A 17,949-nucleotide genomic window follows, 5' to 3' on the forward strand; every position below is an offset into this window, starting at 1 on the left:
TGTCGCTTCCTACCTCATGGACTTAAAGGATCCTTCCTGTAGTTTGTGGGAGAATGCGACTAGCTGATGACAGGAAGGCCAATCAGCTCATCAGAAACCTGCTCCTCATTCTGAACTTGTCATGCTTGGTGGAGGTGACAGTATCTAGACCAAAAGGATACAAAGTAGCAGATACATAAGATGAACATGTCTAGAGATGTAACATACAACATGAGGATGTTATCCCAAATACTGTATTTGGAATTTTTGCCAAATCAGTAGGTTTTAGCTGTTCTTGCTACCAAAAAAAAAAAAAAAAAAGTAACTTTGTGAACTGATGGGATATATTAATTTCCTTCACTATAGTAACCATTTTACTGTCTGTGTGTATCTTACCACATTTTATACTTTAAATATATACCATAGAATTTACTTAAAAAGCCACCTACAATAGACCAATATGCCACTAAACACAAAAACATGGCAGAAGGGACTGGGTTTCCCACCCAGGCTCTGGCTTTGACACATGCTGTGAGCTCCTCCTCTTTCTCTTAAACTCCAGGCCAGTCTCCAGCCCCTAGAATAATGGTAGTACCTTCTGTAGTTCATTACATGCCACTGTACTTAAGATAACAAATGCTGGTCTGAATTAAATCCATCCAAGGAAGAAGAGTCGTCTAGTTCTCTTCATCAGAACTTTCCATGACACCGGGTTGTTTTAGTTGAGTTTAGTTTTGAACACATGCCATTGCTTTTCCTCATTCTTTCTTCTTTGATGGCAGTTTCAAGAATGTCCTTTCCCATGGCTACCTGTTCATTCTGTGCTTTCCACCCACATTGGCAGCGTTTTCCCCTGTTCTCTGGACACAGGGACTCTGCTCTTCTCATGCCAGCCTCAGTCGGGGTACTGTGTGAAAAGATTGAGAAGGACTGATCTTTTTAATTCAAGAAATAATCTCTTAACAGAGATTTTTCTGGTGTCAGGGTATGGAGATGCTCAGGTTACTTGATTGAACCAGATTTTTCAATACATCAGTTCCTCCATGACCTTGGCCTTTGCTCTGCTGAACCTTTTCCTTGTGTTTAGTTTCCCTCCATCCTGCCTTGCTTCCTTCATTCCCTCCTCCTCCTTCTTGTTTTCATTCTTTCCTTCCTCCTTCTTTCCATGAATATTACCCTTTGAGCTTGAACTAATTTTTGTTGTTATTTTTTAGCATCATAGTACACCCTAAATATTAAAAATGTCCTGACCTCAAATCATATATTAGATGATTCTTACATTGTGATCAGTTTTATCTCTGTCCCTGCTCCAGCTCCCCCAACCTCCACTGGAATTCTGTCTCTTACCTGGTCCCTCAAATCTCAAGGTTAAAAATAAGAACCCAGGAGTTGGAGCTTGCAATGAGCTATGATGATGCCACTGCATTCTACCCAGGGCAACAGAGTGAGACTCAAAAAAAAAATAAATAAATAACAATGGTAAAATATAGCAATATTATGTTTTCCTGGAATCTTACAACTAAGCCTTTGACATACATTTCATACAATACATTTTGAGTATAAAATATGAAGATCATGTGTGTATCCAGGGCAGTTCTCATGTGAGTTGCTGGTTTAATGTCTAACTCCACTGGGCACCTGTCTCTGACAGCAGTGCGGATTCAACATATCAATTCATCAGAACACAACTCATCACTTTCAACCTGCTTCCTCACCCCCCACGTGTCTCTTCTCCCTGTGCTGCCTATAGTTGTAAGTGTCAGTACCACCTACCTGAACATCCGAGGGCCTGGGAAGTCTTCCTCATCACTCAGCCTTTAGTTAATCCCAGATATTGTTGCTTTTACTTTTTTGCCTAACTTTTGAATCTGTCTCCATTTCTCCAACTACACAATTCTTATCTTAGCTCTGGGCCTTACAGTTTCTCATGAACTCATCTCACCTTCTCTCACTTCCACTTTTCCATCTCTCCTCATTTTCGCTAAATGGTGCACACCTCTGTGCCTTGCCAGTGTCTGTAAGTCTCAGCTATTGAGGCACATGTTTGCCCCTCTAGTGTGTCACCAGGGATGCCCTTGTCTTGCCCACTTGATTGTGATCTCTTGAAGGTGGAACTTGCTCTTGTTTCTGTCCAGATCTCCTAAAATAATGTCTGACATAACAGAGATGAGGAAATTAATTAAGATAATTTGTTTACAGGGTTTTTTTTTTAATCACATTCATTCTTTGAGTCTTCTATTGCAATGATTCTCAGCCCCGTATTGTAGACATTTAGCAAATCCAGCCCTGCCTGGTCCATTGCAGTAGCACCCGTCATCTGTGTGCCAATGCCATTATATATTAACAGAATATTCCAGCACTCCTGTCGTTTTGGAGAATCATTTCGAGTACAAGACTCAAAGAGTTAACATGATAATAAACTAGACAATAATAGGCAATTATTTTTACAGTGATACCATGTTGTTTTTTATCATCAGCAATACAGTGGCAGTGGAACCAGTAGGATTCTCCAAGTTCCTTTTTGTACTATATTCTCTCCAATCTACTGTTAGAATGATGTTTTAAGATTTGCAAACATATTGATGACTCCATATTTTTTTAGTTACATGTTTCCCTAATAAGAAAATTCTTCAGGTTAGAGTGTAAATGAGGTATGACAAAAAGGGCCTAGAAAGTATAATATTTTTAAGATTATTTTGGGGGAAAAGAATCTCTTTATTATGGGCCATAAAATTTCCATGATTGTGACATAAATTTGAACTATAAATTAGACCAATTACTTTTAGATTGGTTCCTTTTGGCAGAAATTTCAGAAGTAAAATCAACTTGACTTTTTGACCATTGACCCAATAAAATGATAAAGCTGCCACACTTGGAGTAATCTAGTTAGTCCAACAAAGTCTGGCATCTTAACAAGCCCAGACTAGTTCCTCAAACCAGTCTTCAGTGTAACATTCAAATGATTACTCTGTGCAGTCCCGGAGGTATTCATTACAGACAAAATTGCTCTTGTTGCCTTGCATACAAGCTGAGTTTTCAATGGGAAATGAAAGGATGCCTGGAAAAATAGGCCACCTAATTAAGTTAAACTACTCTAGCATTTGGCTTGACATCTTCATTACTCAAAATTAAAAAGATGCTTCACTTGAGCACACAAGTTACTATTGTTTATGTTGTTTTCTTCCTAAATTGGCTTCTTACATGGAAGTCTGTTTTTCAGCATTATATCTTGAAATAGCTCACATATTTCTTGTAGTTTATAAAAATGTCTTAATAGCTATATGGATGCTGAATACAGGCACCATACAAATATATATCTTAGGGCCTGTGATAGCCAAACACACATCAGTCTTTCTGAATATTTTTTTTGACCAACCACATTGGTGTGGTTGAACTTTAGGTAATTCTTTACCCACCCAGCCTTTATTATTATTTATTATTATTATTATTTTAGTTGAGTATTGACTCTGTTAGCTATAAATGGTCATCTATGTGAATATATGGATTTCTAAAAAAATGTAAATAGACCATAAAATTTAAACTGAAATTCATTTGTCCAGTAAAAGTGTTTTATATCAACCTCACCAGCAGAGCTATTTTAGGAACATTTTAAAACATAAAACACATGTAGAGCACACCATCTACTGATTGCCAGTTTCTACTCATTGACACTAATGAGGCTGCTGACAGGTTAAATGTTGTGTATCATACGCATTTCCAAGCTGTGTGATTTGTGAATATAAGACTCATATTTTATTTCAGAAAAGGAGTGTTTGTTGCTGGGTATGCATGAGAATTTTATTATAATTGTCTAATAGTATGTTTTTTCAAGCACTAGGGAAATGTATTTCAGTGATAAAAATTATGAAGATATCTGATTGAAATAGCATTAGTGGTAAAAGCAGATTCTCAAAACGCTGAGCTCCATGTGGCACGTGGTTTACTCCGTGGGCAAGCGTTGAGTGGCGCCAACACATTCAGGCATTGGGAGGAGGCCTAAGGACAGCCCGAAGAGTTAGGCCCTGGCATTTGATACATTTTGAAAACAGCCCTTTGGCTTATTCACAGTTGTGTTTTGAAGACTTTTTTTCTTCAGCACGTGGACAATTATGAAAGACTAAATGACCCTTCCTGTTAAATCTTGCAATTATAACATGCTGTATTTTTTTCTGCCACTTATAATAAACCTGTCACTAAAGAATGCCCTTCAAAATAAGTATAGTATTTCAAATTAAGAATAACAGCATGTGGGCCGGGCGTGGTGGCTCACGCCTATAATCCTAGCACTCTGGGAGGCCGAGGTGGGTAGATCGTTTGAGCTCAGGAGTTCGAGACCAGCCTGAGCAAGAGCGAGACTCCGTCTCTACTAAAGAAAGAGAAAGCAATTAACTTGGACAACTAAAAATATATAGAAAAAATTAGCCGGGCATAGTGCCACATGCCTGTAGTCCCAGCTACTTGGGAGGCTGAGGCAGGAGGATCGCTTGAGCCCAGGAGTTTGAGGTTGCTGTGAGCTAGGCTGACGCCATGGCACTCTAGCCCAGGCAACAGAGTGAGACTCTGTCTCAAAAAAAAAAGAATAATAGCATGTTGAATAATGTCACCTGTTTATGCCAACTCCATTTCCAAGGTGCTCAAAGACTGTTTTAAACAAACACTAAATTTTTAAAATGACAATATGTCAAGTAGAAGCAATTTTACCCACTTTTACTATAAGAACACTGAGGCTCAGAAAAGCTGAGGTATTTTCCACCCACCCCTTCTGCGTATCCTCACCTGCCACCCCAAACACCATCTAAAAAGGGTCAAGTTTCTCTTTGCAGTTTCAGTTCCTCGGTTTGGGAGCAGACCTAGCTAGACTTCCCAGAAACACAAAGAGGGTTTCGGTTTAATCTTTATCTGTATCCGTATTTTTTTTTCTTTCTCCTGTGTCCTCTCTGCTCTATATTATTTCACAGTTTGGACACAGAAAAGTTTAAGTATAACCCCTTAATGATTTGAAATTAATTGGTGGCTATCTTGGAAAATGTTCTCCACATATGCCTTGCTGTTCGTAAATTATGGTAATTGATCCTGTTGGTAGCAAAGCCAAACAAGTGACTTCTGAGACCCAGCATCAAATTGTTCAAATGGTCTGGAACTCACAAGGACTCTGATGGTTGTGATTTGAGCCCAGTAACGAAGGCTTCCTGTACACAACTGGACCTACTGGCATTTCAGGAGAAGGCTCTCCTTCAAGAAGAGCTCTCCTCCTGTGAGTTGTTACTTTCTAAAATCACAAACCAGAGTGGCCTTGGAGGAAATGGAGGTGGGGAACAATAGGATTGCAGGGTGGGGTGGGGCCAGCAGCTCTGTCCAGGCTTGGTCAGCGAGGCTTAATTTTATTTTAAAACTTTGACATACTGGCTTTACTCCCTTTTAGTATTGAGATAACAGCAGTGTGTTACGCAGGTGGGAATACTCTGAGAGATATTAAGTTGGACCAAAGGAGACCATGGATATTTGACCATTTTTTAGTTACAATAGCAGTAATTTCATATTTATTCGCCTATAAAAGCTGTACAAATATGGTAGTTCTTTGCTGTCCCTGGATTTGTTGATCCAGGGTGGCGATTCCTCCATGTCTGTACCGCCACCGCCCCCCCCCACCCCCTGCACTCCGTACTCTGTGCCTCTTCTTGTCCACCCTGGATGCTAACAAAGCACAGGAGGTCTTTCCATAGAAGACGTCTCACCCTGCCCACCACTCCTCCCCAAGGATCCCACCTTCTGGGAAACTGAATGTGGAGGGGTCTTATCTTCATTAAACGGGGAAAATTCTCTCCATTTGTTCAACTATTTTTTCTTCCACATCCCTACCTTCAGTGGAAGCCTTCTTTGTAGCAAAGATTTAGGAAGTGAGATGACCTCCAATAGTTAAAGGTACTTTCCTGGTACAAAGATCCAAAGAGTAGGAATTGCCTGTCAGCGTGTGATGAGTAGAAACAGGGGCTTCTTTCCCTGTCTTCTGGACCCCTTGATTGAAGAGCCAGACCAAGAATATAGGCCATCTGTTAGCTCCTGTCCTTTGCTAATTTGGCTTCTTTATGCAAAATGTGAGTTTATACACCCTCTATTTATTGATTTCTACTGAAGAGACAAAAATGAAAACAATTGCCAGAAACACATACAACATGTATTTTAAAATTGATATACAAAATAGATACCTATAAAAATAGGCTGACACCGAGTGCACAGCCGCATGCTGGCTGCTTGCATCTGATTAAGCAAATAGAGCCTGACCCTGACCATCAGCAAAACTCAATTTAACACAGGTTTTTTAAAAAATGAAAATTTATTGAAACTCAAAGACTGTACATGTTTAAAAATAGTATATTAAAATCCAATTCATTTTATTCAATTATTAAATGTAAAAAAAAATCTATGTAATGATACCGTGGGTTTTCCCTCTACCCAACTCATTCTATAAATAACAAGAAAATAATTTAACCACTCTGGACCTCATTTTCCTTATCTGCAAAGTGGGGGGCTGATTCCTTAGGTTTCTTCTTGAGCAAGCATTCTGTGATTCCATTTAAGTATAAATATAGAGCTCTAGGACATTATCCTCAGGAAATAAATGAATGAAGTTACTCATATTAGTGTGATCGGTGACAAGAAAATCAGAATCATCCTAAATGTTCAAAATAGAGAACTAGTAGAATAAATTATAGAACATGAAGATAATATGCAGCCCTCTAAACAATAATATAGATAATATTTATTGGCATGGAAAATTACTCACAATCCATTTTAAGTGATCAGATTAAATTATATAATGGTATGATAACAATGTAGCTAACATTTATTGATTGCTTCTTCATCTCATTTATCTTATTTAATCCTGATATATACTTAATGAGCTAAATACTGTAGCCGTATATTATAGCTTTGGAAACTGAGTCTTAGAGAAAATAAATAACTGCATCTACTAAGAGAAGGGATGATATTTGCATTTAGCATTTCTAGCTTCAAAATCAGACTTCTACAATCTGACTTTTGTTATTAAAAACAAAAACCAGAAGCCCAAACCAAACTAGTAAATATGCAGTAAAAAGAATCTTGAAAGATACACATTTTAATAATGTTTCATTTTGTCCTAGTGGTTGGATTAAAGGTGATTTTTTTAAAAATATATATATTCTATTTTTAAAAAATTGGTTAAATGGGTTATTTATAAAATAAAGCCAAAAACTGTGGAACTGGATCTCAGAATGTTTGAACTCAATGTGAGAATTGAAAAAAAATGTAGAAGACTAAAAAAAGTATAGACTGCATTTTATGTAAAATTATACACTAAACAATGAAACTAAATACTTCAATTAAATTGAATATGGAATGCTGACCTATCCCTGAAAAACGGGCTTGGGCCCTGACTAACTTTCAGAAGTAGCTTCTAAACTTCCGTCCGCTCTCTCTAATTGTTCATGTGTGGATTGTGGGGGAAGTACATTATTTGTTTTCTGGAAGCTTGGGGGTTTTTTAGCCAAAGGGGAGACCCTTATTTATGACAATTGCACACAACGCCTGATTTTAAAATGTCCCCTAAAAATACTGCCTGGAGACTTATGTAGACCCCCAAGTGATACTGAGAAGAAACAAATCTCTGCCCTACTCCACTATCATTAATGAATTTTGGCCTGAGAAATCCCTGCATGAAAATGCTAAGGGCTTTTTTTGGAAGTACGTGGAGAGGGGAATCTGGCATCAGTCATGATAGATGGAAGAGTGTGAAGCTATCCTTCCCCACCCTCACCTGATCCAATTAAAGTGGTTGGCTCCCTGGCCCCAGAACCCCCTGAATCCTCAAAGCTTCAGCCTGCAAGTCCTGACATCAAGACTCAAAGCACTCCCAGCCCCGGCCCCAGGAAGAGCCAATGTCAGACGTGCTCTGGGATAGGCTCACGTTGACCCTGTTTTCTGGTCACATTCAGGCTTTGCACACTGGTTTTGCATAACTGAAATTTTACTGCACCCCAGTCCCAGTAGAGGCTTGCACTGAGCCCAGTACCCCAAAGTATGTTTTTATTGATGGGTCCAATCTTGCCCTTGAAATTATCTTGGAGGTTGAAGACCTGACCTTGACGTTGAACCTCCTTGCTGCTGCCCATAAATCTGCCTGGACTTGCTCATTTGTCGGTTTTGTGGTCCTTGCCTGATCACTTATCTCAGCAGAAGTGTCTGATCTCCAAGCCCTGAAATCAGTGTAAATCTGCTTATGGCAGCCCGTTGATCACCCCAGCTTCAAGTAATTCCTCTTTTGTTTACACTCTGATATCCTGTAGTTTGACACTTTAATCATACTGCTCTTTATTGGGAGCCTAAGTTCTATTTCTCTCTTCTAATTCACTCCCTTCATAACGAACTGTGTCTTCTGGTTCTTCATATCTCAAATCCCACTTTGCAGGTGTCTTACACATAGTAGGTACACAGCAAATGCGGCTATAACAAATGAGGCACTCAGTGCCTTTTACTTCACACGGGTTACAGAAATTAATGAGCACAAATGAAATAAATGTTACACTTTCTACCAAAAAATTCATTTTGGTAACTGTTGCTTGAAAAATTAGTACATTGTGTGTTTTTAAATGAAGATGATTTATTGCTATTGTCTAACATGTGAAGAAAGACAAAAAAATTGTTTGCAGGATCATTGGCTTGAGCACATCAATGGCACTGTTGGACAATTCTTGCTGAGTGTTAAGATGATTTATGTAACAGACCAAAGCTTTCCACAGTAATACATTATAGTCTCGAGCTATCAACCCTTGTTCATGCAGAGACAAAGGAATCTGAAAAATACCTACTTCTGAAGGTCTTCTCAAAAGAAATCAGAGATTATGTTGATGCTATTTAAACTCTTTCAGGAAAAATCACCATTACATGCAATATCTTAACTTATGAAAATGTACAGAGGAAGTTTATTATTTTTCTAATAAACTTCTCAGTTTACTTTGCTTTTCATTCAGTTATCTGAACCACGTAACAAGACTGTTCAATAACAGAAGACAAAACATGTTTAAACATTGGTATTTTTCTGTCCTTAACTTTCAGGAATTATGTTACAGATTAAAAATTAAGGCATTCTGTATATGTTTGATGGCAGTGCTACTTATTTATCTTTCAAATTAAGTTCTATATGAGAAACATATTTTACAAAGTTATAACCATAGCCATATTTTTAGTGTCTGCATGATTGCATGAATCCATCACATAATTTAAAGATACATACAAGATGATATCTTTTGGATTCTTTTGAGTTATGGGACTTGTTGTCACCAAAGATTGAATGCTCTGTGTAATGATTGCAATATGTGGACAGAGACCCACAAATACAATGCCTCGGGTAGAGAAACTGGATTTTAAAAAGAGAAGAAAAGGCAAAGTCCAGAAGAGATTTCCCATTATTTGTTCCTGGTTAGCATATATTAACACCCTATTTAGACAGTATGAAAACATAAATTCTCTGTCGTCAAAAGAAAACTCAGCATAATTAACAGTCCACTTTGAGATATAATAATGTAGAATAAGCATATAAGAACAGCATGTAGCAAAAGAAAATGTGGACTGCAAAAGGAGAAAATAATGTAAACAGGATACCCAGATCATGGAATGTGTAAAGCAATATGATGAAAAAGGAATGTATATAATTAAACAGACAAGGGGAATGAGATCTTCCAGAAATCAGGTGAGAAGTTCCTTTTCTTTTGCACTGAAATAAGAGGCTGGGAAGGTTGGACATCAGCGAAGGACTTTGGCTTTAGTCACATGTCTGGAAAGGCATCTAAGTGTATCAAACCAAAGCAGAACCAGGGTATCCTGTTACTCTCCTAACTCCAGTCTCCGGATTCTAGTCTCAGAAGTGATCCCTCTGATTAGCAGTTTAACCTCCTATCCAAGAATCACCCAGGGAAGATTCCCTTTCTAGGGACACAGCCGCTAGGCTGTGCAAACCCAGACAGTGACATTCACTGGCCTTTTTCCTGGTGGGTGGGAATGGGCTGTCAGAACCTGATGGGCCAGTGCTGCAGGCCTGCCAGCGCCAGCAGAGTGACAACATCTGCCCTCTGCGTGTTAAGTCATCCTCATCACCTTCCCCCGCTGAGCACCTTCCTCTGTTGCTCACCATCTTTTTACTCCTTAATTTAAAAATGCAATTTAATCCCATTAAAATAAAGATGAAGCCTTATCTTAGCTATTTATGGGGAGCAATTAAAAAAATACATTAAGTATGAATGGGGCTGTACTTTTCTCCACCGTGAGGTCTAATCAGTGGCAAATACACTGAAATTCTTTTATGATGAGGTTTTGGGGAACGTGTCTAAATCCTCTGCCATCCTGTCTATACTTGTGTGTTTTCTTGGGCATGACTCAATCCATGATATGTCTAAATCCACTTAACAATAACTGTAGCTAGGTAGAACTTCAGTTTATCAAGATCTTTCTATCTGGCAAACAGACATTGTGAGGTTTTTACCTATGTTTTTGTTGTTAATGCTCATAAGAACACCACTGGGCAGATTTTGAAACTGAGGCTCACAAGGAATAAGAAGCTTGCCTCAGAACCCAAAGGAATAAATGCTTTGGAGAACCCAGATGTAAACTCTATTGGATTCCAAAGCCTTGGTTCTTTTCGACATGTTCTGTGGTCCTTTTCATCAATCCTTGGAGGACTCATTATGCTTATTCTCTGCCAGTCCAGAATCTATCTCCTTTTCATCAGAGGAAGATGTAGCATTGTATAAGCTAACTGTGCAACTACCACATTTAAGATTTTAAGAAAATGACCTGAAGTTGTCATCGAGTCTGTTATTTAGAACTATAAAAATACTCTCTTGAGGTTGGTGATATAATATTTTGAAATTACTACTTTAATGCTCCCAACGGTCCCCGTGTGGCCTTGAAAAGTTCACCCATTTTCCAGAGTTAGCCAAGCCTGCTGAGAGCACACTCCACTCTCATTCAGTGCCACTTGGAGCCTGCTCCCTAAACGCAGGGCGATGGCTGGTGCCTCCCACTGAGTCCAGGAGCCCAGCACATGGCCTGGCACCGGCATGGTGGCCTTCTCCTGTGTCTATAACCGGCGAGCAGCTGAAGATCAAGGAGAAGCTGGTTAAGTCACAATGATACCATTTTGAGTTCTGTGAATCATTTGGATCATGTAGACCAGTTCTGGTTTGGTTTAGACCAAATCACTTTGTAGGCTTATTTGTTTCCAGTTTACCCTTAGTTACTATGGTGAAGGTACAAAATAAAATTAAAAGTATGGGCCTGAATTTCACCTCACTGTCCCTAACTGCTTTCTCTCCATTTGTGCAGATAGTCAGCATTGATTTGCTTCATTTGTAGGGGAAGAGGGAGCCCGTGTGGTTCACGCTGCTGTGACGATTCTCGTCTCTGAACTGGGATGGGTGAAATGCACTGTGAAGGGTGGTGAGGAAAATGACACCACTTCTGAAAGTCCACACTTAGCCTCCCCTAGCATCTGTCCCGGAACCCGGCCTCCTACAGCTTCCGAGGACATGGCCTCTAACTCAGGCTGAAAAAATGTAGTCCTGTTGTCTCATGGGGACTTAGGGGTCCCCTTGGAAAGGATCAAATGATCTTTGTTCTCAAGAGGGTTGGAGAATGGATGATTCTTCAAACTCCAGGCCTCATGGAGTCTCAAGGGAGGGAAATAAACCCAAGGCAGAAAAATGAGCCTGAGTAAGTGGGCAGGGGCGGAGGTCCCCTGTCGCGCCCAGGCTTGGCCTTCACGTAAGTTGCTCTGACTGTTCAGCCCCTGGCTCATCAATGTTCCTGTTTCTGTGATCAAAGTAGCCTCCAATGCCCACTCATCTAATCAGGCCCTCCTGCTGGTCAGGTGTGCGGATCCAAACTGCTGCTGTGACCTTCCTTGATGTGCCCCAGAGGTCACCGAGGGCTCCTGTTGTCCTGCCTGCAGTTGTGTTAGACTCTAACAGCTTCGGGAACTGGAGCCCACAAACTCTCCTCTATGAATCCTCTGGGATTTCTGTGTCACAGTGAGAATGGGAGGGGCCGGCCACTTTAGGAGTCCAGAGCAGGAGCCAGAGAGGGACACGAGCTACCTACCCTTCCTAGCCTTCCTCAGGCTGCTCAAGCGTTTACTTCTCTAACAGGGTATTTTTGGCCTCCTAACACACTGTGAGATTAATGTTACATACCGTGTTGTCAGCTGGCCAGTGCAAAGTCTTGGGAATACAAGATTTTTACTCAAACGCCTGAATAACAGTGGTATATTCACAAACTTCATGCCTTTAGCATTCATTTATCCATTTATTCCTGCATGCAGGCATTCATTCAGTGATCCATTTGTTTATTCATTCAACAAACGTTGAACACTAATTCCAACTAGGCGGCTTCATGGGGAATAAGGGAAAATACTGACTCACATATCCTCTCGTATTACATCCCCCCAAAAATGAAAATTGTCTGTACTATAAAACTTACACGTATTCCCATTAAGGTTTTAAAAATCAAAGTAAAGCTGTCATGGTCATAGAAATCAATGTTGAAGAATTAGCTAATTCATTTCCACATAAAAAATAATTAGTAATTAGTCTGACATTGAACTTTTTGTAAGTTCAATGACATTTTGACATTTGTACAATTACCGCTATACTTTTATATGGCATCAATTACACTGTAATAAGCTTATGGCAAATAACCACATTACAACTTCTAATGTAAAGAACAGAAACTACTAAGTAACCTTATGTTGTTAAAATTCTTGATCCACATAACTACCCATTACCAGTGAAGTTGTGGAATCTGTGGTTTTGGTATATAATTGCATGGATTAAATAATGTTAATGTGTAATTACATGAAAATAAACCATGTAGCTTAGCTAAATTGGAGTACAATTGTTATCACTGAATGTAAAATGATACCAATTAAACCTTCCTTTAAAACACCATAAATTAAGATTTAACTACTGAAGAAACTCTAGGATGTAAAGTCATAGTGTACCAAAAGTGGACTATTCCTTAGTATTTTCAGAAGTATAATGGCATTTCTAAAATTAAAAATATCTTTCTCCTTTATAACTGGCATTAATTGTGCCTTATTCAAGAAAATTTCATACAGGCACCAATTAACTTCTTAAAAGATAAGTATCAACTATTTAGCATTTGCAATGTGGGCAAAGGGACAAATTATGAAATCTTGTGCTTATATAGGGGAAATTGTCCCAGTGAGTGGACAATGGGTGGAATTTAGGAAAAGAAAGACCTGATACTAATTCTCAAATTATGAAATTTTGTTTATCAAAAACAGTTGGGTGTTCGCAATTTTGTATCATTCAGCCTAATAAAATAATAGCAATTAAACTACTTATGTAAATATCATAGCAATAAAAATGCCTTCTTCCTTCATATATCCATTCCTCAGATGTATCAACTTGATCTTTTACAAGCCAAGTGAAATTGGAGAAGTTATTTGATTTCTGAACCTCAAATTTCTCTTTAGGAAACTTGGGAGTAATAATAGCTACCATAGGATTATTGTAAAGATTAATCAAAGACAACACGGTCAAAGGACTTGATACAGTGCATTATATGAATGGAACAGGCATTAATAAACACATTTCCCCTCTCTCACTGTCCTGTTAGGCATCTTTTATGCTGCTTCTTTTGTGAATACTTGTACAAAGAACTGATGGCTTAGATCTGTAAGGTCTAAAATATATCCCACATATGAGAATTTAATAAAACTTGTAATGTTGACACCAAACACTAATATATTTTTCAGACCAGAGATATATACTGTTAGCAGGAGAATTTGGTAACAGGTGATTGAACTTTTAGAGGTGGTAATTTATTTTCTAGCAGAACTTTAGATATTTAAGGACAATTATCTGCAGGGATGAGTCAAATCTTCCCTTCATATACCCTCTGTCTCTAACCTACACATGCCTCTCTGTGACTAGGTCTAAATTCCAGATGTTCCAAGTAGCTCTTCATTTAAACTTGTCTTCTGACAGCACCTAAACAAATATATGAAAACTTGTACAACATTTAGCAAGTGGAACTTGAAGATTTTCTTTCTGTTAGACAAATAGACGCCATCTGGAAAAAATAACCCCGGGCACTTGGACGCAGGAGCATGAAGCTTATTGGCTGAACACCCAATGAATACCTTACACTACTTTCTTTGGCGCCTACCCTCTGCCTGCTCATTTCAAATCTTGCACACTTGAGCAGGCGCTGGGCTGTTAGACAAGGGAATCCTTGTTAGCCCGTGCACCCAAACATGATGAAGGTTCTCTTAATTTGAAAGATAAGCTTGCAAGAATTATCTGGACCAAAATGTTTCTTTTCATATTATGACACCTGTTCTCTAAAAGACTGCCGGATATCACTGTGTATTTGATATTAATTGGTAACAATGTTCCATTTTTCAGTTCTTCCTTATATTTTTCAACACATTCCATTTTAAACAGGCGTGTCCTCGTATAATCTTTCCTTCCTTCTTTCCCCGCTTTCCTTCGGATTTTATCTGAAGCTAGTTTGTAAAAGAAAATGCCCCAGATATGTTAATGCTATTTATTTTACTGATTGATTTTTATTCCAGAATTAGTATTGTAATAATAATATTAGTAGTATTTTGCCTTTCAAAATGCAATGAACTTCACTTAAATGATTGCAATATTATTTACCAGCTTTTAGGGAAAATCAAATAAATGTTAATAGAAATCATGAAAGTAATCTTCACTTTTATTTTGATGATAAAATACTCATGATAAAAATAGCTTTTAACGGCATTTTTTTAATAGATCAGACTTTCAGTACAACCACACTTAAGCAGCATGCTTATGTTACTTCTTCACTAAGAACTTTTCTTTTGTCAATTGTGAGCGGGTAGCTTTTCAAAACTCAAAAGCAATTGCCCCAGAACTTCTGGAATTCATTTTTATTACATCCATGATCTGAGCAGTAGGGAGCCCTGTGAAACATGTTTGATCAAACATTAATTTTATAAATTGCCTTCCTTCCCTACAATTCCCATGAAAAAGGTATTCAGCTAGATTAAAACTCTGGAAAATTTTAATGGGACCTTTGAAATCTGTTTGAGTTCAGCTTTTTGGAAAAATACAACTGCCTAATGGATGCAGTTTTTATAACAGAAGTGGATCTGCCTCTGAGGCAATCTGAGGGTTTGGAATGTCTTTGCCAAACCCGTATGCTGCCTGTGATAATATCTGAAAGGTCATGTGTGTTTGATAGGATGATGAAGAACAAGAGGGTGATAACTTGCCACAATGTCACTCTTGTCTCTGCACAGTCCTACCCTGGTCCAAGCCTGGAAAGTGAAGACTTTAACATTCCACCAATCACTCCTCCTTCCCTCCCTGATCACTCGCTGGTGCACCTGAATGAAGTCGAATCCGGTTACCATTCTCTGTGTCACCCGATGAACCATAATGGTCTGCTACCATTTCATCCACAAAACATGGACCTCCCCGAAATCACCGTCTCCAATATGCTGGCCCAGGACGGAACACTGCTCTCCAACTCCATTTCTGTGGTAAGAGTCTGCCTTCCTGTTTGTGGTGGGGCGTGAGGGACACAGGAGGGCAGGGACTCATTTAATTTGAGGACCCTTGCGTTGTGGTAACAGCATTCTGCAACTGGTTTTAGCTGTGGAAACTGTGTTGTCCATAAGTTCTATACATTTCTTTTTTTTTTTTTTTGTCTTTTTTTTTTTAATTCAGGATATTATGGGAGTACAAACATTTTGGTTACATGAAATGCATTTGCCTCGCTCAAGCCAAGGCTACAAGCATATCCTTCCCCCATACAGTGTGCCCCATCTCCGTTAGCTATGGGTTTACCCCCCCAAGCCCTGTACCCCCTACATCCTCTACCCCCACTCCTCACCCCCCCACCTGACCGGCACCCAGTGAGTATTACTACCATGTGAGCACCTTAGTGTTGATCAGTTAGTACCAGCCACCAAACTCACCATCAGTCCTATACATTTCTAAAGCAACTTTCCATTCTATATTTAAGTAAAGGCAAAATCAATTAATGATTTGTGTGATCACTCGTATTCATAACCCAGAGTACTAAATACCGGCTGACACTGAATGTGCTGTCTGCCATAGAGTGAAATTGGCTCACCAGCTTCAGACAAAAAGGAATCGTAGCAGCTGCCACCTCTTATCTAGTGTAAGACTCCTCCCAACAGGTGAGATCCCCACATCTTCGGAACCGGAACTGCCATTAACCTTGATTTTCCCCCATATTTTCCACTCTAACATTCCACAAATTTATATCATAGGAAAGCAAGAAAATAATTTTCTTTTTTATTTTGGAGATACAGTTCTGGTCATCCAAATTTATCTCCATTAAAGTATTTTAGTCTATAGGGCCTGTTATCACTCTGAATTGTCTAATGGTCTAAATTTCTCAAATTAAATGGGGATGAGGATGAACAAGAAAACTAGCGAAAAATCAAATTCTCAAGCCCTGCCTTGGGGAGTGCAGGAGTCTGTGTTTTTAACAAGTACCCCATACTTGAGGAACACTGCTGATCGTAAAAGCTTTCCTTTTGATTTTTATGTCATCTAAAAACTTTTTTTTTTTTTTTTTTGAGACAGAGTCTCACTCTGTTGCCCGGGCTGGAGTGCCGTGGCATCAGCCTAGCTCACAGCAACCTCACACTCCTGGGCTCAAGTGATCCTCCTGCCTCAGCTTCCCGAGTAGCTGGGACTACAGGCATGCGCCACCATGCCCGGCTAATTTTTTCTATATTTATTTTTAGTTGTTCAGCCAATTTATTTCTATTTTTAGTAGAGACAGGGTCTCACTCTTGCTCAGGCTAGTCTCAAACTCCTGAGGTCAAACGATTCTCCCGCCTCCACCTCCCAGAGTGTTAGGATTACAGGCGTGAGCCACCGCGCCCGGCCCATCTAAAAACTTAATAATTTCTCTGTCTATATCCCAGTAGTGAAAAAATATTTCAGTAATATGCAGCCAAGGGCAGAGCTTTTGCCCATGTCATGAAACTCTCCTCCCGGGTTAACAGTGACTTTCGGTTTTCGTTGTTCCATCACTTAACAGTCCAACTAACTCTTGTCATTTTTGTAAGTCACTGAACAGTGCTGTCATGTTCACAATGAATAAATTGATTAACTTGCTCATATTACATTGTTTCTGATAAAAAAAAAGCATTTAGTGTTATCGCTTACTTAAATCATTTAAGGCTATATCTCTAATGAATGATTTCATAGGGAGGCGTTTCTGTTAATCATGAACATAAGGGGTGTTTAAGGAGAGTCAAAAGAAACCCCAGGTTAGGCTCAGGGGACGCCTGTAGTCCTAGTGCTTTGAGAGGCTGAGGGGGGAGGATCACCTGAGGCCAGGAGCTCGAGACCAGCCAGAGCAACACCGTGAGACCTCGCCTTTACTGTGGTGGTGCGCGCCTGTAGTCCCAGCTACTCAGGAGACTGAGGCAGGAGGATCGCTTGAGCCCAGCAGTTTGCGGTTGCAGTGAGCTATGATGATGCCACTGCACTCTAGCCTGGGCAGCAGAACGAGGCCCTGTCTCAATACAAAAAAAAAAAAAAAAAGAAACCCAATGTAGTTTCTTTGGGAAAATGAAGCCCAGAACCTAATGCCACAATAGTATATAGAATTTTCCTAAAATCTGGCAGCCATCTGGGTGACCAAGAGGGGAGAACTTGTTTGCAGCACTAGCAATGGCAGAAATCTCACTAGTGTCACCCAGTTTTTAGATTATATTCCACCTGGAGAGATTTAGCCTATGAGTATTAACTTTGACTCCATAAAAGAATAAATGGATTTTTTTTAACAAATATGCTAAATGTGTAAACCTGAAAAATGTTGCACTTCACCGTAGTCATCTTGAAAGATCACATGGCTCTTCCTCCTTGTGACTAAGCCTTC

At 39.3% G+C, this 17,949-nt stretch overlaps 1 protein-coding gene across 1 annotated transcript in view; it reads left to right on the top strand.

Annotated features, from left to right (window-relative positions):
- Positions 1 to 17,949, top strand: part of TOX (thymocyte selection associated high mobility group box) — a 292,415-nt gene that overhangs the window by 149,622 nt on the left and 124,844 nt on the right. The window contains exon 3 of the mRNA XM_069466469.1: positions 15,323 to 15,565. Coding sequence (XP_069322570.1) covers positions 15,323 to 15,565 — 243 coding nt within the window. The remainder of the gene's footprint in view (positions 1 to 15,322; positions 15,566 to 17,949) is intronic.

This window comes from Eulemur rufifrons, chromosome 3 (assembly GCF_041146395.1).
Source record: "Eulemur rufifrons isolate Redbay chromosome 3, OSU_ERuf_1, whole genome shotgun sequence".
NCBI classification, from domain to species: domain Eukaryota; kingdom Metazoa; phylum Chordata; class Mammalia; order Primates; family Lemuridae; genus Eulemur; species Eulemur rufifrons.